At 38.4% G+C, this 23,693-nt stretch overlaps 1 protein-coding gene across 1 annotated transcript in view; it reads right to left on the bottom strand.

The window, feature by feature from the left end:
• Positions 1–16,030: 16,030 nt before the first annotated feature.
• Positions 16,031–23,693, bottom strand: part of LOC133132954 (AF4/FMR2 family member 2-like) — a 173,653-nt gene continuing 165,990 nt past the window's right edge. The window contains exons 18-21 of the mRNA XM_061248804.1: positions 22,551–22,644; positions 22,134–22,183; positions 19,537–19,751; positions 16,031–17,200 (exon numbers count right to left, since the gene is read on the bottom strand). Coding sequence (XP_061104788.1) covers positions 17,079–17,200; positions 19,537–19,751; positions 22,134–22,183; positions 22,551–22,644 — 481 coding nt within the window. The 3' untranslated portion in view covers positions 16,031–17,078. The remainder of the gene's footprint in view (positions 17,201–19,536; positions 19,752–22,133; positions 22,184–22,550; positions 22,645–23,693) is intronic.

Raw genomic sequence — 23,693 nt, 5'->3', positions numbered from 1 at the left:
TCTGCGATTAATGGGCTTGGCGTGAATATGGCACTGTGACAGAACTTTCGGACAGGTCCAAGATTCCTCTTCCCGTAGCTCATGGAAACATCTTTCACATGAACATAAGAGACTGTCGCTTGTGCTCCGCTGAGTAATGTTTTGACCTGAAGGACTCCCACTGTTGACACTGGCACTCTACCTGTCATCGGAAAGAAACTGGGAGAGGCTCAGACACTTTTGCTACATTTCTGAAGGTAGCCGCTGGAGGCATTAACTATGTTCTGAGTTCGTCAAGGGAGATACCCTTTCCAGTTTTTCCTCTCCCAGTTTTAAGGATAGGATACAGGCTTCACAGTGTCAGAGATATAAGTTTACTGGCAAGGGCGATGGCTCAGTAATTTTTGGCTCACTTTTTTCCCCAGTTAGTGTCTCCAGTTCTAGCTCCTCTTCAACAATAACAAGATCTCTGACTCACAGCTGTTCCAGGGATGCTCTCTGGGGAGCTAGAGTTTTCAATGGACTTTTTCTTACGTCAAAACATAAATATATTATATCACAGATAGGGGTGTAGTTTCCATTATTTATTGGTATAGCACATTTCATGCTAGTAGATTGTTGCCATTTCAGTGCCAAAACACACTTTTATGGGAACATTTTGGACCCCATTATCAGAACTAAAAAACACAACTTTGTGCCTTGCCACTTTACTAATCCCTTATGGGCAGATTTGTTACATCTCCCTTAACAGATGGATTTGACACCAGCGTTGTATTTCATCAAATGACCATTTTTCAAGACAAATGACTGTTGAAATAGACTGTGATTCCGAGGCCTTTCTATGGGTTTTCTATGGGGTGCCTTAGTCCATATTGGGTTAAAAAATAATAATGTTGTGAAAATCCACAGTGCAGAGGAATTTTGAATCTAACAATGAATCTATTGAATTTTTAATCTAACCAGTAAATGCTGAAAGCGTGATGTCTGTTATTTTGTTAAAATACTATAACTCTACAAAATTGAATCGGGGTTTGATAGTCAAATGTGAATCACTCTCATGTTTCCATATGCTGAGAAACACAAAGCAGTGAGTAAGCAGTATGGATTTCTATGCTTTGCTATACTGTAATTTGATAATGTATTATATAATTGGTATTGGTTCTACATTACCAGACAATGTCAAAGACCATAGCAATGACATGACCTCTGCACACGCAACAGGAACTCTCTATGTTCTCTGTTCTTAATAAACGTCAACCACTGTTTTTAAATAGCTGCTATCTTGAGAATGAAGGCAAGTGCTTATTTTCAGTGTTCCCAACATTGATGTGTTTTTATAGGAACAGTGATATCATTTCTGCTGTTCATTAAAAACTGTTGAAGCGGCCTATATTTTTTAGAATTTATGTTCAACCAAAGCCCTTTTTATACATAGTCCCCCATTTAGATTATATACAACAGGCAGTCATTTGAAATCAGTTGGTTGAAGGGAGTGGGTGTAGGTGGATCCATTTGTTAATGTGTAGTAGAAATTGAAGCTAAAACAGAGGTTTTGCTTTCTTTTTTGCATTACTTTTTTTGTCGATTTTTTGTTATATTCTTCACTTTTCATACACTGCAAATATAGTCATCTTCCCATCCGTCCTGATGACAATAAACCTCACCTTTTTGGCAGCAATATCGCTGAATACCTGCGTCATTGGCTTTTTACATTTCCACAAGGTCATTCCCCAACACACAGAATGTGCGCCCACCTCAAATCCGACCCTGTCACACCAATTCCATTTCAGATAGTTGCGTCTAAATATGTTTACCAGAGAGGATGACCCCGAGTGATGGTGCAGTTTCCTCAATCCTACTCCCCGGCGCTTGCGGGTTTCCTCTGAATGGCTCATTTCTGAAAGATGAAAGAAAATGCATGTTCATGAGCCGCCATGGACAATTTCCACGGACGGCAGGTTTCCATTGAGTGCACAATAGCGAGAAGGAAATCGATGAGAGATTAAACGTCGACGTTCTTTTCAACCTCACCCTCATATATACCAAAATAACAGCAACAGCAACTGATTATTTTCTTTTATGTTCAGCAGGGACACTCAGGGCAGGATCACGGTCATTTTAGAAATCTATGAGATCTCTGCACACTGTTCATTATTTGTCTATGGGTGGGGGTTCCTATTCAGTACACAAGTGATTGCAGCCATCGGCGGTAGCAGGCACTACATTATTCAACCTGCTGCGACATGGCGGCACAGCAGGCAGCACTGTTGCCTCACAACAAGAAGGTCCTGGGTTCAAGCGGGCCTCTCTGTGTGGAGTTTGCATGTTCTCCCCGTGTCTGCGTGGGTTTCCTCCGGGTACTCCAGTTTCCCCCCACAGTCCAAAGACATGCAATTTAGATGAAAATGACTACAGATGACAATTAGCTCATTAGCTAACTCTGGCACATTTACATTGATGTGGATACTGAAAATGTTGATTAATGTGCACTGTCCCTGGTAAAAAAATAAAGTAAATCTCTCTGAACAGATTGACACATCCATAAATTCAGCAGACCTAACCCTTGGCTGGGAGAGGTTGACCTCCATTAAAGATCCCAGTTTTTTTTGTTTGCAGGCTGGGGTTTAGAACATGTGCACTGACACATTCCGTGGTTTATGAGAAATGTGCAACGCAAGATATACTGTATTTTTCTTGAAATCCAATATCACTTGCCAGAAGAGTTTATAGTATCATAACAATTGCTACTTATTCTTGGAAACAGTGATGTCACCAACATAGCCACAGCCAAATGAAGTCTCGATAAGGAATAAGCGTATTCCATAAGAAATTGTGATGCAATGACAAGACTGCATGACAGCATGTTAGCTGTACAAGCTTGCATGGCCTGAGCTAGAATTAGAAGGTTCTAACTGACATTTTTGACAAAAATGAGTTAGTGTCCCAATTACCCAATAATCTTTATTGGACTTCCATTAAGGTGAAGCTTGTTGCTAAAGTAATCGAATGCTCAAGGATTATACAGTGGAAACAGTTTAGCCATTTAATCAGATAACTTTTCCGTGTCCGGGCAATGTACAGCCATTGTAGTGTTGAGTAGGATATTTTGACATGAACTGCTTCAGTGAATATCAACTGTATAAATGGATATGTATGAAATATGAGCTATGCACCTTGTACCCTTGCAGCACCTTGCAGCATGCAGCCTAGTGATTGGTGGGTCAGGCCCCAGTGTAGCCACGATAAGATCCTTGCAACTGTTGGGCCCTTGAGCAAGGCCCTTAACCCCACATTGCTACAGGGGGGTTTGTCCACTGCTTAATCTAATCAACTGTAAGTCGCTTTGGATAAAAGCGTCAGCTAAATAACTCTAACATACTGCTCCCAAAAAGGAGTATCCGCAAAGCAAATAGCATAATAAAACCTAATAAAGGCTTTTGTAAAATTCTGACTTTGTACACATAAATGCAACTTGCTTGGCACGACATGAGAGAATTTCAGGGAAAAAGCAATAACCAAAAGGCTTTAAAACACATGGGAGCTATTTGTTAAAGCTTTATGGAATGAGCCGTGTGTGATGATGTCTCAGAGAGGTAGGAGCAGGGAGGCTGGGGTCCCCTGCGGACCCCCTGGGGGTAACTGCGGGGTGTGGGCTGAGTGAAACATGCTCCTAGGAGGGTCCTGCAGGGGGAGCCGCTCTCCTCCAGCCGGGTCACTGCAGGGGTCAGGCCACAGGTTTTCGTTTGTCTGCAGATAAATGATGGCTCCACATCTGGAACAGTTCAGTGAATAAATAACATGTGAAGGCCCATACATCACTGCAGACCTGTGGTAGGGAAGGAGTTTGGAAGAAGGGGAGATAAAAGTCTTATCATAACCTCAGGGAACAAATATTGTTATGTGAGGCTGGTGTTTTATCTCCAAGAACAAGGTGCTTTTAATTGAATGCAGAGTCTAGAAAGAGCAACGCATATGTTGCACCCTAAAGCGGCATAGCTTTTGGCTTTTGTTCTCGAATTAAATTTGTTTTTGATCCTGACAAACACTGGCTCTGGCCGATTGTGCTATGCCTATTGGGTAAAAAAAAGTGTGTACCATGACTGTAGTTGGAAAAGATTCAAATGCTCATGAAAATATATAAATATAAAAAACCCAGGGTTGTTCAGTCGATGTGAGCGCAGGTTGATGTTTTAGCCCAACACTATGGCACCTGATGAGAGCACAACTGAAAACCTTGAGTAGTTAATTCATTGAATAAGGCACTACAGTGTTGAGCGAAAACCAAAACAAAAGAAACCTGCACCCACACCGACCATTTTTGTCAAGATCAAGATTGTTCACCCCTACTCTAACCTATCTGATTCTAAATGGCAAATTATTTATATAAACAGTGAGCTACACATTCATTACCTTGGTTACAAGATGAACATACGGTAATATTTCATCACTAACTGCAATGCTGATATTAGGATGGTAAATACCATTAATGGCTTATGTTAGGATTTGCAATTAGTGAAATTATGGTTCCATTTGATATTACATATTCAGAGGGATGTAACAGACTGCCACATGCAGTAACTGATGTGTGTGTGTTTTCTAAAAAGCAGAAGAAATGCTGAAGAAACTATCTGGTATGCATAATCAAGCTAATGGTTTTCATGAGGAAATTAAATACAGCATATGTTTCTATTTATAAAAACAGCATCTATGGATTGATATTGCAAAGCATAATTTTTTTTTCTCCCATATATCGCATATGTTAGGAATAGTTGAGGTAGACTATTTGAGTGCATTCTACAAATACTGTATATATACTGCATAAAACCATTGTGAGCATGTTGTTTAACTAGATGGGCCAGGTTCACAGGCACAGATTAATCTTCATCCTGACTAAATATAGTTTTGTATGAAGAGTCTCCATTGAAGATTGAAGTGATTTAGGCTAGGACTAGGCTTAATCTGTGTCTATGAAACTGGCCCGATATGTAATAACCCTCCTTTACATACATGGAATACCTTTCAATGGTCTGCAGTAATATAATGCAGTATTGCACAAATTTACTGTGGAGACAAACTGAACATACTGTGAATATGAGAATGCTGTGAAATCACAATTTTCAAAAAGTGATAAAAACAGACCTCATAATTCAAACATAAAGCAGGCTGCAAAACAGAGTGCAATTGTTTATTTGGCAATGTGCTATACGAATCGACAATAATAGTAAAATGACTATATGAGTATTGCCATTGCTGCTAGCATTGCTTCTTGCAACAGCATTACCACAACATTGACTGAAAATGTTCCAAAAGGAACTGAACCCTGAGACTGACTGCTTTCTGCCCCCCCCTGCCTTATGTACAAGGTCAGAATGAATCCTCAGATTACATCTGCTGCAGTGGGATATAACATCCTATGTGAAATTAACAGCCTCAGAGCCAATTAAGGCAGCAAGCGAAGGGGCACAACTGGGGTCACGGTGAGTCATGTGCTTCTGTCCTCATAAGAAGCAGAGGGCAGATGGAGTAAGTCACAGGGGAACTGAAGCAGGTCTACGCAGAGATGCTGCTGTTCGACTAAGATGTCTACCCCTGCCATAGATCTACATGGATATTTCATTCCTTGTGTTGTCCTGAAGCTGATAGATACCTCAGTGAGTGCCCTGCATATGGTGGAACTCACAACTGGATTTCAGTTTAGCCGGGCATTTGAAAAGACACCACACTTGGAGTAAATTCACAGAGTGGAGAATAGCAACTTTACTCTGATAATGCGGAATATTGTTAAGATATTCAAAGAGGACACTAAATGCACAGCTCTATGGATACATTTGCATTAATGTAGATTTTTAATTTCAGTCTTTGAAAAAGTGCAGAGGTCAAAGGAAACAAGAAAACAATCATGAGAAAAATGCTCTCAAAGTTATAATACAGGATAAATAACTGACAGAAGATGATGTTATAAACAGTATAGCTTTTAATTTATGAACCTATGAGCTATTTAGCTACTGCTAAATGCTGGCACATTTAATTAACACAATATACAGTATAAGCTGTATCTTAAACAATACATGATATACCTCACCTGTTTACTTGAGGTTTAAATGTCCATTTCACAACCAACCTATATTCAGCTGCAGCTGAAGGGAATTAATTTGAGTCGTATCTAATTATATGACTGAGAACATGAAATAATGGCTTTATGTAAAATGGAGGATCTAATAAGATTTTTCTGTGTGAACATTTCAGTCATGATCAATCTAACAAGCAGCAAATTAGAAGCCAGTGAAATGTGACGTGCGATTTTCATCAGGAATTTAGTTTAATCAAGAATCATTCAATTAAGCACTTAACACACTTCAATCAAAACTGGTGAGTTTTAAATGCATGTGAATAAGACTAATTAAATATATTGTTTTATGCTGTTTGAAGAAAAGGCATCTGCAATTGGTTGGAATGAGGGAGATCCAGCATCAGTATAACTACCTCTTCATGGCCATTAAATGAAAACACTGCACTCCAACCGCAAGAATCTTAACAGTAAACACAAATGCAAGGATAGATTTCTCACCATTTCCTGAAATTGAATAACCTTCTGAATTATGGTCTTTAGGCACCTGGTTGCATTCTGTGCTGGAAGAATCATAGCAGGAAAGATTTTAAAACAGTAACTGCGTAATCACTCAACAATTTTGAGGATGAAACCACATACTGAATATGTACAACATAATCCTTAAAGAATTGTTGCAACACGGTGTGACCTCTTCCAATTACTTTTCAGATGAGATTTAGATGAGAATTGAAATTGTGTATGAGGCTCTCAAACACCAGCAGATGCCAGAATAACCAGGTTGCAAGAAATACCCACACCCTCTTTATTCTAATACAGAGGTGAATGTAACAGAAACACCTACGTACATCAGAGTCTCAGAACTTCTGCTCACTAGATTTGTTTTAGTTTTTTGCACCATTCTCTGCAAACTCTAGAGACTATTTGTGTGTGAAAATCCCAGGAGATCAGCAGTTTCTGAGATACTCAAACCACCCTGTCCACCCTGTCCACCACCAACAATCAATCCAAGTCACTTAGATCACATTTTTTGATTAACTGAAGCTCCTGACCTGTATCTACATGCTTTGCACTGCTGCCACACAATTGGCTGATGAGATAATCGCATTACCATTCCTAATAAAGTGCTCGGAGAATGTATATCTAATTGTTGGTGATATGTCTCATAACACTATAATTGATTGTAGCGTCCTGTAGCATGTCTGCATGAGAGGACGTGTGTAGCACAGTGGATACATTGGCGTTTCACAGTTGCATGGTTCTGGGTTTGGCTCTGTCTGTATGGATTTTCCCTGTGGCATTTCTGCGGGATTGCCCCCAAAGTGCAAAGGGACGCTCTCTAGCTAAATGCTTCATAAATTATTTCCCCTGTGTGTATGTGTCATGCGATTGGTTTGTTCCCTATGGGGCTAAGCTCCACAGAATACAATGGTTTTTAGCCCATCTGAATGCAGCTGAAACAAATGCCTAATTCTATTTAGCCATTGCTGTGGGGGAACCAAGATCTACAAGTTACATATCCCTTAAAAAACTCAGGCAATTGTAGTCATATCTGTTTTAACCTCGAGTAACTTATTGTTTATTGCCGGTTGTTGACTAATGCTTTTCAAAACCTTTCCATTGCTGTTTATAAGACACTTTATATTAGTCCATAGAGTGATATTTGTGATATATCACTCTATGGACTAATAAATATATATGTACTGTTCATGCAATGTAAACACATACTGTATTTTGAGAACCCACATATTCTTTACAATGTCAGATTTCTGAACTGAGTGGAAGATGAAAGCAGGTGAATTCCTAGTCTGTTCCTAATGAATGTCTTTCAATATCTCACGGGCAATGGATACGCCAATTAGAAAAATAGCAAATCTCCCCACAAGACTACAGTACATCTCATATATATTAGCTTCGCAGTTAAACCATGCTTTAAAACTCAACCAGATTAAGTCACGGCGCTAATGAGATGCTTCAGCTTAGAAGAAATTTGCACCTGTAACCTGCGGAAATATAGCCATAGCAGTTGAAAAATTGCCTTGATGGTTTTCTGTGCCATGAAAATTTATCTTTGAGATGATTTTATTGCATGGTTACCCCAGGCAATTAACTCAATAAATCTTAACTGTCAGGGAGCTGGCTCAGCTCCAACAATAAATGAAATGCTCAGAACCAGTAAATAAAAAGGGTTTCAGAAATCTAATTTAGGAAATTATTTAGCAGGTGGGCTTCATGCTCAGCTCGAAGATTTTCCTCTAACAAAGAGTCTTTAAAGGAGCATTTATTCGCACATCAAAAACATTATCAAGTAATAATGTGCAGATATGACTACATATCTGAAGTGATGAACAATGAAATAAGTAGTTATTTGTCTTATGAAAGATGAAAGACACACCATTATAAGGAACAGTAACAAAGCATTATATTTGTATTGTGATACTGGATTCATTATTTAGGGAAAATGTACACTCACTGAGCATTTTATTAGGAACACTTATTCACACAATTATCTAATCAGCCAATCATGTGGCTGCAGTGCAATGCATAAAATCATGCAGATATGGGTCAGGAGCTTCAGTTAATGTTCCCAAGAACCATCAGAATGGGGAAAAAATATGAACTAAGTGACTGTGATTGTCAAATTATTGTTGGCGCCAGACAGGGTGGTTTGACTATCTCATAAACTGCTGGTCTACTTTCACGCACAACAGTCTTTAGAGTTTGCAGAGAATGGTGCGAAAAACAAAAAAACATCCAGTGAGAGGCAGTTCTGTGGGCAAAAACGCCTTGTTAATGAGTCACAGGAGAAAGGCCAGACTGGTCAAAACTGACAGGAATGCAAATACAGTAACCACATATTACAACAGTGGTATGCAGAAGAGCATCCCTGAATGGGTGGAATGGGAGATTTGCAACTGGCTACAAAAGTGTTACACTATCATGTTAAAATGGACCAGAATCTCTAAGGAATGCTTCCAGCACCTTGCCATGAAGAATTCAGACTGTACTAGAAGAGTACCGGTACTAGAAAGGCATACCTAATAATGTGGTCGCTGAGTTTTTCCCTGAGGTAGCTGAGAATCATTCCCTGGACTCTTTATCTCTTCACTGTATCCATTACGAAAACCTTTGTTGATTACTGGAGGGTATAACAGGTTAATGCAGTATTAGTGGTGCAGAAGAGGTCTTTATCCCTAATGGGAACGAAGAACACATACATTGCTGTGATCCACACAACACATTTGCTTTCCTATGATGATGATGATAACGATCATAAAAAGAATCAATTTGCAGCCCATCAATTTAAAGGCATCAAGATTACAGCATTGTGGTTTACATCTTACCAAATGCTTTCCCTGGAGCTAGCCAAATGGATTCACATGGGAGTCACTTGCAGTATGGTGAGAACACATAAAATGCACTGCAGGGCGCCATGTTAGTAAAAGCTCCGTATTGAGAAGGCACTGTAAAACATTTAAAGGGATAGTTTGCATTTTTTAGACCCAGTGTCTCATCACAAATTATGCAATAAATTGTTTGCCAAATAATAGCCAAGTAACATTGATTTAATTGCCACTAGAAATCATTACGACAGCTATTTTTAAAAAGACAGCATGAATAAACCAACCTTAACTAAACACCTTGTCAAATGTTTACTTGCATGGATACATATTGTGTAATTAAAATATGCCAAAAAAGTGGTCCAAAACTAAGTAAAACACCATTTTTTTAATATAGCCAAAATTTCTAAATAGTACAATGAAGACTGTAGGAATTACAGGAGCAGGTTCAGAACTGGAGAGAACTTATCTGAGCAGGGTACTGTGGGAAGTGGAGTCCCACAAGGATCGTTGCTGGGACCACTGCTCTTGTTCATTTATGTAAATGATGTAGACAGGGATATTGAAAGTACACAAGTGAGATTTGCAGATGATACCAAACTGGGAGGTTTATGCAAACAGTTTGGAATCAAAAAAAAGAATTGAAACAGAATCTTGAAGGAGGTGGAAAACTGGCAAATTAAATTCAACATTGCTAAATCTAAGGTTCTCCATGTGACAAAGAAAAATATTATGGGAGGTAGAAAACTGGAATGTGCTCAATTTGAAAAAAATACCTAGTTTATGAAAAGTTGATGAAAGCCTTTCAGGTTCTAATACCTGTACTGTAGCAGTAAAGAAGCCAACAGAACGCTGGGATATAAAGCTAAAAGTATTTAGTATAGTATAGTATTTAGTATTTAGTATAGTAATTCTTACCTTATACAATGCATTTGTCAGGCCACACTAAGAGTATTGTGTGCAGTTATAGGGACCATACCACAAGAAAGATATAGAGGCTCCGGAAAATGTTCAAAGGAGGGCAACCAAACTCATTCCTGTTATAAAAGATAAGACCTAAATGCTTAAACTCTTCAAGCCCAGTAAAAGGAGACTCAGGGTGATTTGATCAATGCTTTTAAATTCATAAAAGGGATTAAGACAGCAAACCACAGGAGATTCTTTAAGTTCAGTGCTGTTAGCAGGACTAGTGGCATGCATGGACAATGACAAAACACAAATTTTCTTTTTACACAGACAGCGATCAATGCGAGGTTTTTAAAACCAGACTGGACATAGTACTAGATTTTATTTAGTTTTCGGAAAATTCTTTTATGTTATGTACATTTTGGTTTGAAGAGTATTTTGCTTGTTTTATTGTTCATACTGATTTGAATAGTTTTGTTACAAATGTAATTGTCTTTTATTAGGTTTATTGTTATTATTTATTGCTCTATTATTTTATAATGGCCTTTTTTATGTTCATGTTAAGTCAGAACAAGCAGTGAGCACATGTGTGGGAAGTGTTTTGTCAAAGTGAATGCCCTGCTGCAAAAGTAAGTGACCATGGTAGATTTTCAAGAATATAAGATCTTAACACACTCCAGCAATGGCTGCAAGAAATCTACTGGCATTTTGCCCCCTAGTGTTAAAACATTGTTATTGCCTTTAAATGCTGGGGGAGCTGTTTTCTGAGGTTTTTAAATGAAATTGTAAAAAACCCACAACTATTTGGAAAACAGAATGCCTTGAATTTACAGAAATGTTTAATAAAAACTTCTTTCTCCAATTTTTTTCATTTCCATACAATAGTATAATTGAGCCCTCTTACAGAGAAGCAATTATACTGGTTATACATTTTTAGAGAGACATTAAACATTTAAAAACAACAACTCTTACATTTTTTGTACAATACATATGACAGTTTTCTTATAAAATAAACATACAATAAGCAAAAATAATATAATAAAAAAAATCTCTGCAGAACTCGTAACTTGTGCAACACATTTGAAATACAAAGCTAACCAGGCAGGAAAGTTTCTTTATACACAAAGCAATAGAAAATTAACAACTATACAATATTTAATCAACAGCATAACAATTACCCTGCTCTGTACAAAAAAACGAACAAAAACTTTACAAGGAGAGCATGCTTGGAACAAAGACATCTTCTGCCATTGCAATTCATGAGTACAAAGTCCTTCCTCGCCTGCCAAAACTCAATGAGGGTGAGAAAGCTATTGACTTGGAATAGTAACCCTGTTCTCCCCTGACGGTTTCATCAAGATCAAGCATCCATTAAGGAAATAGGTAGCATTTCTATAAAGCTCAGGCCTCCGGATAAAAGGTTACTCTGTTTACCAGTGGATGTCAGCTTTGCTTAACCAATAAATGTTTAACGGAAACATTTGTTCCTTAAAAATTGTCCCTTATGTACACAGTTTTAGCATACTGTTGAGCAAAGGCTAAATCATAAAGGTCTATTCACAATGGTGACTGATTATCCATTCAACTTTGAACATGGAAATGTGACTTCCTTCCTGCTTATGAAAACCCAAAAATCTGCAGCACATTAGACTTTGACTTTTGTTAAAAACTGTATGTTTGGTATTCTTTTACCATACAGAACCTGACAATTCTGAAATAGGTTTAACAAAATCGTCACATTCCATAAGGTGACTATAGAACAATGTTTTTAGTTCATCCTGAAACTTTCCACTGAATTTCTCTTTTAGAGATAATTTTAGGAGTAGGAGGTACAGCAATGTTTAGAAAATGACTTTGTTTTCCATATGGAAAGATGCATTTTCTTTGAAACAATACGCACATTATCACAACTGTTCCCTCTTTGAAAAACAACTTGGTAACAGAAGCGAGGGTAACACACTCTGGGTCAGATTGAATTTAATTATATGTGGAAACAGAAGACATAACTAGATAGAATACAAAACACCAGACTGCCAGAAGGTGAACCATTACATGTCTGTAATAGTTTCAAGGCAAAATACTTCTGCTGCAGTTATTTCCATCAGTTTTAGAGGGTCTGCAGTATATTCATAGTAACTACTCTTAAGACAGAAGAACATGGAACATTTAGTTTTATAGTACAGATATTGACAGTTAGCATTGGTAGACCATTGTAATTTTCCCAAGTACAGTAAAAGTTTATGAATTTGTTTTGTTTTAAGTTAAGGGACACTTGGATGAAAAAAACATTGATGAAAGACTGAACTTTGAATTTGGAAAAACCATTTAAATCTGAACTACAGTCAATTTTGACAGAATTAAAGCCAGTATTAATAACACAACACCTCATGTACCTTGATATACCTTGATGTACCTTCTGCAATTTGATGTTGTTCTCTCTCTGCTGCTCCAAATGGCTTTTCAAGAATATTTTTCTATTTTACATAAAAGGGATATTGTATGTTACTTTGCATCACAGTTCAACAAGTCAAGAATCAGCATGAAATTACTGGAAGGTTAATTGACCGATGCTGTGCATTATCTTGAGTTAAGTGCTATTTACAGTGTTAGCAGGGTGTCACCTGCTGTTACGATTTAATAATGAAAATAACTTGCATTGAAGCAAGTAAAACATAGATTAAGAAAGACCTTAATTTGCCAGAGACAAGACTGAGACACCTTGCTCAGGAGTCATCTTCAATCTAAAATGGACGGCAGCATTATAGAGCAAACGTGTAATGCTATGCATTTTTAAAAACAGCAATGCCCTAGTAGTTGCAAATGAATGGTCCACTGACACACAGTGATAAGCTTGATCAAGTTATACAAATCAACCCAGTGGTTGAATCAGGTACCTCTGCTTTATTATGTTTGCAAAATAACATATTTTTGAACACCACTTTATATTTTCAACTCAGACAGGGGGGATTGGCACGCTTATCCATATTCATAAAATGTATATATGCACAGGACAATAAAAACAAATATTAATAAATAAAATCCAGTACCTATTCACATAATTAACTTGCACTTTGTGATGCATAAATAATTGCTAATGCACAATTTGTTTTAGAAGTATAACAAATATTGCAATTGAAGGATTGTTCGATGACAGCTTCAGATGAAGCTTACTCTATGGTCACCATGGTGCCAAAACATTTAAATCTTCATTAACTTTATTTAAACAAATTCCTGTTGACGTAAGTGACATAAATCCAAGCAACTCCAAATTAGACATACTGTATAGTATTCAAAAAGAAAAAGGTTTGGGACTATGCTGCTTGTAATCAATATCCCATTATTTACAAGCCATAATATCTCCTTGTGAACAATTAATTTGCAGTGAAGCTAAACTGCAGATGTTAGCCAATATATTTAAGGACACTAAACAACAAGGCCACATTGTGAATGTTAATGTTGTAGCTGCTTTTTAAAAAATCTCTCTTTTGTTTGGTAAAAGTGGGTCTTTCATTCGTATCATTGTTTTAGGGCAAAAAGGGGCATTCTTAGAATAACATTGATTTTTAATCTCAATGGTTCTCTACCAATCTTCAAATTAGCTTGTGGCAGATACTGCCAATAGGCACTTGTTCATACTCTAGGATAGATGGGGCTCAGAGAACCAGTGTTAGCTGGTGCTGACTGGCAGCCAAAAAGGAGCACACATTTTCCAGACAGAATGGCTTGTCTCTGGCGCAAGAAGGAGCAGCTGTGGAAAAAGCCACTTGAAATGTACAAACTGCCCCCTAAAAAGGGACGACAGTTGGTAATTTTGGACTGGAAGCGAGAATTTCGGAATTTGCATAAAATTAATATACACAACTTATTTTCTGGTGTTTACACAGGAAGATGATTGTAACATTGTAAGCCAAGTTATTTTGTCATGAAAATATCAGACAAACATTGTCCTTGCAGAAATGACGGATTATGAGAAAAGCTGTACTTGAACTCAAAGGAATCAGCTTTGCAGCACTTTTTGGACAGAATCTTTACGGCTATAATTATAATCAGTTATTTATATTTACCTGCATATTGCTATTTGTCCTTGGAGTGGTAATCGACTGCTATTGCATATTTTTGCTTCTTTAAATAACAATTAGCATTATTTATTAAATTATTGCAAATCTTAAAACACTGCTAATGAATTCAGTACGTGTTACAGTTTGTTGGTTTATGGAAAATGGCAAGGCTTTGAAGTCACTAATTGTTTGCTTTTGTTTTTGTTTGTTTGCAATCACAAGTTCGATATTTGGAATACATATGTCACACATTTTTGATTTTTTAAAGCCAGAGCAGTTAACAGCATCATCAATAAAAGTGATAGAAATAAATAATTGTGGAATCATGAAAAATAAAAATCGAATATACCAATATGGTATGGAAAAATCCTTTAGATTCATTCGTGTTGGTTTATATAGTCTAATAGCTTCCACTGGATAATGAGGCACTTTGTATTGTATCTTAGTCAATGCATACACACACACACAAACACACACACACACACACATCATCATTATCATCCTCATCGGTCCACAGGTACACATCGGGCATTAGCTAGGGCTGATGAGCCTCTGGGAATTCCCTTCCCAAAACCATCACCATATTGCACACAAATCACACCACACATACTGTACGTTCCCATCAAAAACCAAACAAAAAGATGTCTCAAAAATGACCTCAAGGCGCTGTGAAGAAAACTGTTGAATTAGCATGATAAACTAATTGATTCTACAATTGAAATTGAAAACAGCACATTAGTCAGCCACATTTAAGAACAGATAAATAGGTTAGCTGCACTATCAATGATCCTGGGTAAGACATACACTCAACAATCTACCTCAGATCGACATGTGTATATGCAGAATACAATGAACCGAAATGCAAGCAGTTTGAAATGAGAAGACTGTCTGGCAGTGTGGTGTCGATGTTTACATACATGGCATCTAACTGCCCAGACCAAGGTTATTATAGTTTTATTTTTTAATTTTGTTTTTATTTCTATTGTAGTTTCAATTCCATTATTGAATTTAAATGTAATTTAATTTCAGTTAATTTTTCACATTGTGTTTGTTAGTTTCACTTTTTCAATGTGTTTTACTCTTAGTTTCAATACATTTGACATTTATTATTCATTTTAGTATTTTCTATCATTTTTACTTTCATTTGCATGGCACATACCCCAACTATGCACTTGGATTTGTCAATCAATCTATAATACTTCAAGTACTTTAACATATTTTCCCAGTTTGCAATTTAATGCTTGCAACAATGCAGGTTAACATCTGCATTAAGAGCTTCAGGGGTGGGAACGGAACTGTAACATAACAAAACAACTGCAATAAACAAAGAAATTATCATTTTAATCATGTCTCTATTGGGGTGCAAAATTTGGGCACCCCTTGTTTAAATGTCTGTTACAACGAGTCTGCATTGCAAATTTGACACTTTAAATGGTTACATTTGCAAATTTAAAAGAATTTAAATTTTTCACAGTTTATAAATCATAAAGAAGGAAAAAGGCCCTGTGCAAAAGTATGGGACCCCTTTTGGACTATTCTTTGTATGATCACTAAGACCCAGATCCAGGTGATTTACTCATTAGGGCTTCAATGAGTCAGGTTGGTTCAAAACCAATAAATATTTATGAGTTTAAAAAAAATATATATTAGCTTTTGCTTTAATTTTAGTTATCCATAATTACCTTGGTCCAGACACAACAAAATATGAAGAGACTATTATCCCTCCAGCCAGATAATAATGCATTCTGCCTCAGGCTTACGCTAGCCCTTACTTACCCTAGCCTAACTGTGGGTAAGAACACAATAAAATCTACTGACACGGTGGCTTAAAATATAAAAATATTTAAAGATGGAAAAAAGGTAATCTCTTTTTATGAGATGGGAGCTACTGTGGTGTTTCAGAGAGCTACAGTCTACTGTGAAATAAATTGAAATTGCGTTTGCTGTCCCATACGATTATGGGAATTGTAGTTCATGTTCAAAAATGAATGCTTTTAATAGGAGATAAGTAATACTGAAGGTTTACGCACATGGATATGCAGGGTTCAAGACTATTCAGGAGCACACATATTGTGCTCTTCTACGCATGTGGCATTTCTTATAGAACTAATACAATTGACCTGTGGTTTCTAACAGCCGGCTAATTATATATATTGTAATCCGTATATTTGCAATTTGCCCGGTTAATGAAATACATTTTTCATTCATATCATGAATACAAACATGATATTATGTGTATATCTCCCACTGCAAAAGTTGTGAAGTAAAATCAGAAGAAGCCACCAAAAATATGTTGTAAGCTATGGTTTGTTACAGATGATTAAGGTCGTCTGTCGAAATTCATTAGAACACATTTTTAAATGGCAAAAAGAAATATACTATTGAACTCAAACCTTCAAAGGAGGATGAAATTTACGGCATTGAGAGTGGACTGAAAGCAAATTCATGACATTTTTGCAGATGTTCTACGGAGATATTTAGAACTTTTTAGGGGAGGGGTGTTTCTAAACATCCAACTGGTGGTACGGTCAAACTTTGTGGCAATGGAACCAAATAACTGGAAGGGGGGTGAAGACAGTGACCTTGGCAGAGAGATGGAGCAGACAAGCTGTCGTGCTGGAGGAGTGGGTGAAGTCATCCAGGTGCTCCAGGCTCGGTTGGTGGAGATGGGAATGCTGGTAGAGGTAGTGATGGAGGTGTGAGTGATGTGGAGCTCCAGTCCTGGCACTATAAGAGCTGAGCCTCTATCCGCAGCCAGTGCAGCCCTTGACGCACATAGCGGACCAGTTCCGTCATGCTGCTGTGTTGGGTCAATGGCTCCATTATTGAGTTCAGTTCCTGAAAGAACTCTGCAGAAAGAGAGGGAAGGAGAGAATGGGAGAAATAACAAGAAGGATAAACAGCATGTTCACACATGTCAGTCTCTACACATTTCAGACCCAGTGGAAGTTCCTGCTAAGATTTAAACATCACCAGGGACACCTGTGGATGATCAGTGAGTTTTCCACCAATGAAACACATTACTTGACTGCTGCATTATGGGAATACAATTCCAATATATTAAGTACAATAATACGTCAAGATCTACTGTCAAGTCTCAACATGCCATTTTGTGCAATAACACTTAGCAATATAAAACAATTGAACAAAGTAAGCTGATAACTCAAAAGCTGAAACCAAACCGAAGTTGAAATCGTGAAGAAAACCTGCTCAAGGAGTTTCCTCTTTTTAAAGCCACCAAACAAACATAAAATCACCAAATGTCAGAAACTCACATTTTGTTCAGATCTATGCAGGAAGCTCCCTTTACCCATTCACACGCTAATGCCAGAATAAGCAACTAGTATAATGTTTACACTATATCAGGTGAGGTCACTCAGGAGTAGAGTGTGCAAATTGTTAAATCAGGCTATTTGTTATTTAAGATGCTGTTTTAAGGCCCTGATTTATGCTTGACTACAAACAAAACAAAACACATAATGTTGCTGTCACGTCAAAGCCATTTTCTACTAAGTGGATATATTTAACTGTGTAGTTAATGCTGTACTGCGTTGTTGTCTGGATTTTTATGGTACACAGTCTTGAATAAAAGTTGTTGTTTAAATGTAGAAAGAGCCATACGCATTTTTGGCAGGCAAATGCCACTGTCAGACAGCAAACCTCTAATTGTTAATCAAATCAAAAAAAGGCATTGTTCAGCAAGTCAGACCTGTCTTTATGTATTATAGCACTAGGTATTGTAGTCCCCATTGTTATGTGATAAAACAAAAATAACCATCCAATCAAAACAAAAAAACAACACTATTCAACGCTATTATGGCTAGTTGAAACACTAGATTTTACGTCCATGGCTCAGATGGCTCGTAATCTCTACAGTATATACAGTAATGCTTCAAATAGATAGATAGATAGATAGATAGATAGATACTTTATTCATCCTGAGGGAAATTTTAGGATATGTATTTATGAATTGTCTGAAGAATAGGAGTGGTGATTGGACCAGGCGTCCCCTGTCCATTTTATAGTCTTATCCATTATGAGTGAAAGGCAAAAGTAGAACCACACTCATCTTCTGAGGCGGTTATTTGTTATAATGTACGCTCACAAGTTACAATTAATGACCAATTCATTAGGTACACCTGTACAGTCCCTTCTAAAAGAGATGTAAATCATTCATTCATTCATTCATTCATTATCCTAACCCACTTATCCTGAACAGGGTCGCAGGGGGGCTGGAGCCTATCCCAGCATACATTGGGCGAAAGGCAGGAATACACCCTGGACAGGTCGCCAGTCCATTGCAGGGCACACACACCATTCACTCACACACTCATACCTATGGGTAATTTAGACTCTCCAATCAGCCTAACCTGCATGTCTTTGGACTGTGGGAGGAAACTGGAGTACCTGGAGGAAACCCATGCAGACACGGGGAGAACATGCAAACTCCGCACAGAGAGGCCCCGGCCGACGGGGATTCGAACCCAGGACCTCCTTGCTGTGAGGCGGCAGTGCTACCCACTGCACCATCCGTGCTGCCATGAGATCTAAATCTCAATGGGACTATTTCCTGGTAAAATAAAGGTTAAATAAAAGTACACCAGCTTGTTAATGCAAATATCGAATCATATGCTCAGACCAAACATCAGAATGGGGAAGAAATATGATCAAAGTGACTTTGTCCGTGGAATGATTGTTGATTCCAGGCAGGGTGGTTTGAGTATCTCTAGAAATTCATGATCTCTTAGGGATTTTTACACAGAACAGTCTCTAGAATTTACAGAGAATGGCGTGAAAAACCAAAAACTTCCAGTGACCGGGTTATTCTGTGGGCGGAAATTGCCTTGTTATTGAGAGAGGTCAGACGAGAATGGCCAGACCGGTTCAAGCTGACAGGAAGGCGACAGTTACTCAAACAACCACGTGTGACAACAGTGCTATGCAGAAGAGCATCTCGGAACACCGAACACACAGAACCTTGAAGTCTACAACAGAAAACCAATAAGTTGAATAAGTAAGTGGTCACTGAGTGTATATTACAGTGGAAGCACAATCCTGTCTGAAAAGCGTGAGCGTGTTTCCCCGGGACTGCTCCGTACAGCCTTCTGAGCCCTATATTACGGAAGCTGTGGAGAGTCCTTTGTTGACATATAGTGTTCACAGAAGTCAACTGCAGTCAGGTCACCTTGGCTTTCCCGGGAGAGCTTGTCGGCGGTGTCCCAGTGCTCGTAGCTGCGCAGGACGTTGCTGGTGATGTTGACGTGGCTGGCGGCCATGTGGTGGATGCGCTGGGGGATGGCCACGCTGCCGCTGGACGAGGAGCCCACCGGACCCCCGCTGCTGCTGACCGAGCTGACGGGGGACGGGCTCAGGGACATGGGCGACGGGGTCCCCGTGCTCCTGAAACGGGTGAGAGGAGAGACCTTAAACTCTGGCCAGGACAAGCAAATACTATTCTACCGTGCTGTGAACTCCAGCTATGCCAGCTTGACCAGCTTGACCAGCTTGGTCGTAAGCTGGTCTAGCTGGGTATGAGTGCTTGTAGCTTGTCTGAGCCGGTAGCTGGTCAACCAGGTATCAGCTGTTTCAAAACATAGCTCGAGCTGGTAAAAACGTGTCAAGCTGGGAGATACCAGGTGATATCACAATGCTTTCTGGTGCTCTTGGTTGGCTCATTTGCACTAGGCAAGATCAATTGAGCACAGAAAATTATTTGAATACAAAACAATTACATATTTGACCAAGGTCTGGTATACTGTTATGCATACTGTATATAACAATAGCAAATGACTTAATTTTGTAAAAAGCAAAGCACATTTTTGTTGCTTAATGCCACATCTGTACTGTAGATCTTGCTTAGAGACTGGATGGCATGCACTCTAGCTCAAATCAGTTTATCTGGGAAAATTACAGGGACATGCTGTGAATCCATTTATAAGTGCCTTTCAAGTTTCAAACATTAAGGGAACATAACAAATATGCTTTTATACCTTCAGATCAATATCCTTACATAAGGCAGCTACCTGAGCAATTCAAATTCTGATTGTTGAAGCAGGTAATATCTGAGGGGTGCACTAACATCAATCCTACTGCGTTTTGCCTGAAGGACAGAGTGTAATGCTATTAAGGAAATCAATATCGCTCATAGTTTCCCCCTTTGCTTCTGCGATCCTGGGTGGTCTCTGCATGGTCAGCACTTATCCTTTACATCTACACGCAGAGGTTGTGTATGTAGCCAGTAACGCTTTCATCAGGCTTAGCCTTTAATCGGCAGCTCTGATTTGACCTGCCTGACTTAAACTGCATGCTTTCATTGCCAGACACTTATGCCCTAAATTTCCGTGGGCCAGCTCCAGGCATAAATTCAGTGGAAATATCCATCAGTCTTTTAGCGCAAAAACCCAAACAAGCAGACGCTGGGTCCTGTAATTCAGTAATAAATTGAAACCCGTTTGTGAAGTTAAATTATGTCCTTTCTCAACAGCGCTGTTCATTTGCTGGGCTCTTTGGGGTTCTACTCAAATAAACAATTCCCTACAAGGATGAAAAATGGAAATAACCCATGACTGATGATCGCTGAGGACAAAAAAAAAAGCTAGCAAGCTAGAGTCAAATTTGAACGTTAATTGCAGTCCCAGCACGTACAGCAGACAATAAAAGCGAGTGTGTAGCAGTTCAGTATACACCCTTGGGTTTCCACGATAAACAAAAGGCTAAGACAAGTGTGTGAAGATAACCATTTTGACAGTTAATCTCAATATGTAGCATCATGGCCAGTCAGTGCTGACCTAAAGGCCAGGGGGAGACAATAATCTTGAGTTGTTTTAACAACCCTCCTTCCGAGACCTCATGGGTGGCCATGGGTTGGCTGGGAGAACGCTAAGTTAACTTTAGCATGCTCCCTTTGGCGATCCATCACCTGGATCCAGGACATGCTGATTTACACATCGTGGAGCAAGGCATCATCCCAGGGGGAAGCTGTAAATTCATTCTGGAGATTGGTGGAGAGGTTGTTTCATCTCAACATGCAAGTTCTAATCCAGGTCTGAGGCTAAAGATTTTAGTCTGTCCCATGTTGAACAGGAAGTAATGTGAAAAAATTAGGAAAAGGCCACCTATGTTTACATACCTAGGTATGCCACCTACTGTATGTAGGAAGTCTGTGGCCTAGTGGTCCCGCAAGGTTGACGGTTCAATCCCCAGTGTAACCACTATAACATCCACACAGTAGTTTGGCCCTTGAGCAAGGCCCTTAACCCCACATTGCTCCAGGGAGTGACTATCCCCTTCTTAGTCTAATCAACAGTAAGTCACTTTTATCCAAAGTGTAATGTACACTGCTTATTTGTACACACAATTCATTTTATTCAACTGGATATTTAACTGAAGCAATTCAAGTAAAGCACCTTGCTCAAGGTGGTTTGAGTAGCTCAGAAACTGCTGATCGCCAGGGATTTTCATGCACACTAGTCTCTAGAGTTTGCAAAGAATGGTGCGAAAAAAAAGAAAAATCCAGTGAGCAGCAGTTCTACAGACAGAAATGCCTTGTTAATGAGAGAAGTCAGAGGAGAATGGTCAGAGCTGACAAGAAGGTGACAGTAATGCAAATAACCACAATAGTGGTATACAGAAGAGCATATCTGAACACACACCACATCATAACTCGAAGTGGATAGGCTATAGCGGCAGAAGACTAATATAATAAGTCTAATAGATATCTAATAAAGTGCTCACTGAGTGTATATAAATAATGTGAATAAGATGCAGTCTATCTACACTTACTTCCCGTTGGTCCCCCATGGTGAAGGTGCTTGCGAATTCTTTGCTGAATTCTGAAATAAAAAGGCTTGTCAAAATCATCAAGTTCATACCGATGTGCATTGTACCAGTCGGTCACGCTAAACAAACAGGCACCAAGCACAAACTGACAGCAGTATTAGTTTCCGTTTTATCTGCAGTGTAACTTGACATCTCATGCAGATAATTGATGCAGGCAATGAGTATACAAACTGAGAAAATTAATGGCTTTTAATAACCGAGGATGAAAAATTAATGAGTAAACATTACCCAAAGAGATATAAATTAGATTTAGAGAACAAAGCAGCTTTATGGGTCTTGCACTGTGTTTATTCATTCGGCACCTGGACGTGCAACCCGAAGCAGTGGGGGGGTGGGAGGGGCGGGGGAGAAAAGGGGTACCTTAAAATATTCCATTAGAGAGCGGGAATACTTCATCGCGTGGTCCTTCTTCAGTCTGAACATTCGCAGGTACAGGAGCGATAAACATCGATAGCTGCATGAAACAAGGACAAGAGTCGTGAGAATATCATTATGTATGTTTTTATTGAAATTCACAAAGTAAGAAAAAAAAGCTTTTCAAATGTGTTTTTTAAGTATTCTGCATTCATTTTTGAGACATATGTGACAATATCCAATCCTTTTGCCTTATGATGACGGGAATGAGCTTTGCAAATTAGCTACTGCACACTTGGGCCAACCTAATATACAGTTGGACTGGTGGTTTGTGAGCAAATTGTGAAAGTGTGACTAAGATAATATATATATATATAAAGCTATATACTGTGTATATTGTTATATTTGTATACTATATAAAACTAGAGGCCACCTGGAAGTAAAAGAAAGATTCTGAAAAAGTGATTGAAGGTAAACATATAAACTTTATTCGGATCAAGTTAAGAAACTCAAAAACAATTAATTATTACTGTTATTATTAGTGATGCTATTATTTAGATTTTGGCTTGGCTGATCATGGGGACAAATGTCCCTACTGTATGTTACTTACACGTGTAGGTTGACAACCATAAACATAAAACACCTTAGCTAAATTCCTAACATGAAGATTTCTAGTAATCTGGCATTGTCTGAATGAAGGTTCTGACCTATGCAGTTGTACTGAGTTTCTTAAAATGAGTACAATATGCAGTAATTTTCTTCTGAAGTTATTGCAAATGCCTTTTCCCCACAGAAATCAGAGAGCTGCCAAAGCAACAAACTCTCAGACACACAAAAACTGTCCTTTCCTTATGTTACATCGTTTCATTTCATTTCAATATTTTTGCTGCTGCCAGTAAAGGTTATTTTGAGGGCATGGTGGTATGCACAATGTTGCTTGCTTGCAAAATGATAGAACTAATGACTGAGATGTTGAGTTATGAACTAAAATAGATTTGTTTACAGCAATTAAGGCTCATACAACAATAAAATATGAACTTTCATTGCAATTAAAAGTGCATACTTTGGTCTGAAGTCTTTTCTGAAATATTTTGTGCCAGTGATCTGAAATGTGACCTTCTACTTTTTTCATGTCAGCATTCCCTGATT

The sequence above is a fragment of the Conger conger genome, chromosome 7 (assembly GCF_963514075.1).
Source record: "Conger conger chromosome 7, fConCon1.1, whole genome shotgun sequence".
In the NCBI taxonomy this organism is placed as follows: Eukaryota; Metazoa; Chordata; class Actinopteri; order Anguilliformes; family Congridae; genus Conger; species Conger conger.
The sequence above is the reverse complement of the archived record's forward strand: the minus strand, read 5'-3'. Positions and strand labels throughout refer to the sequence as shown.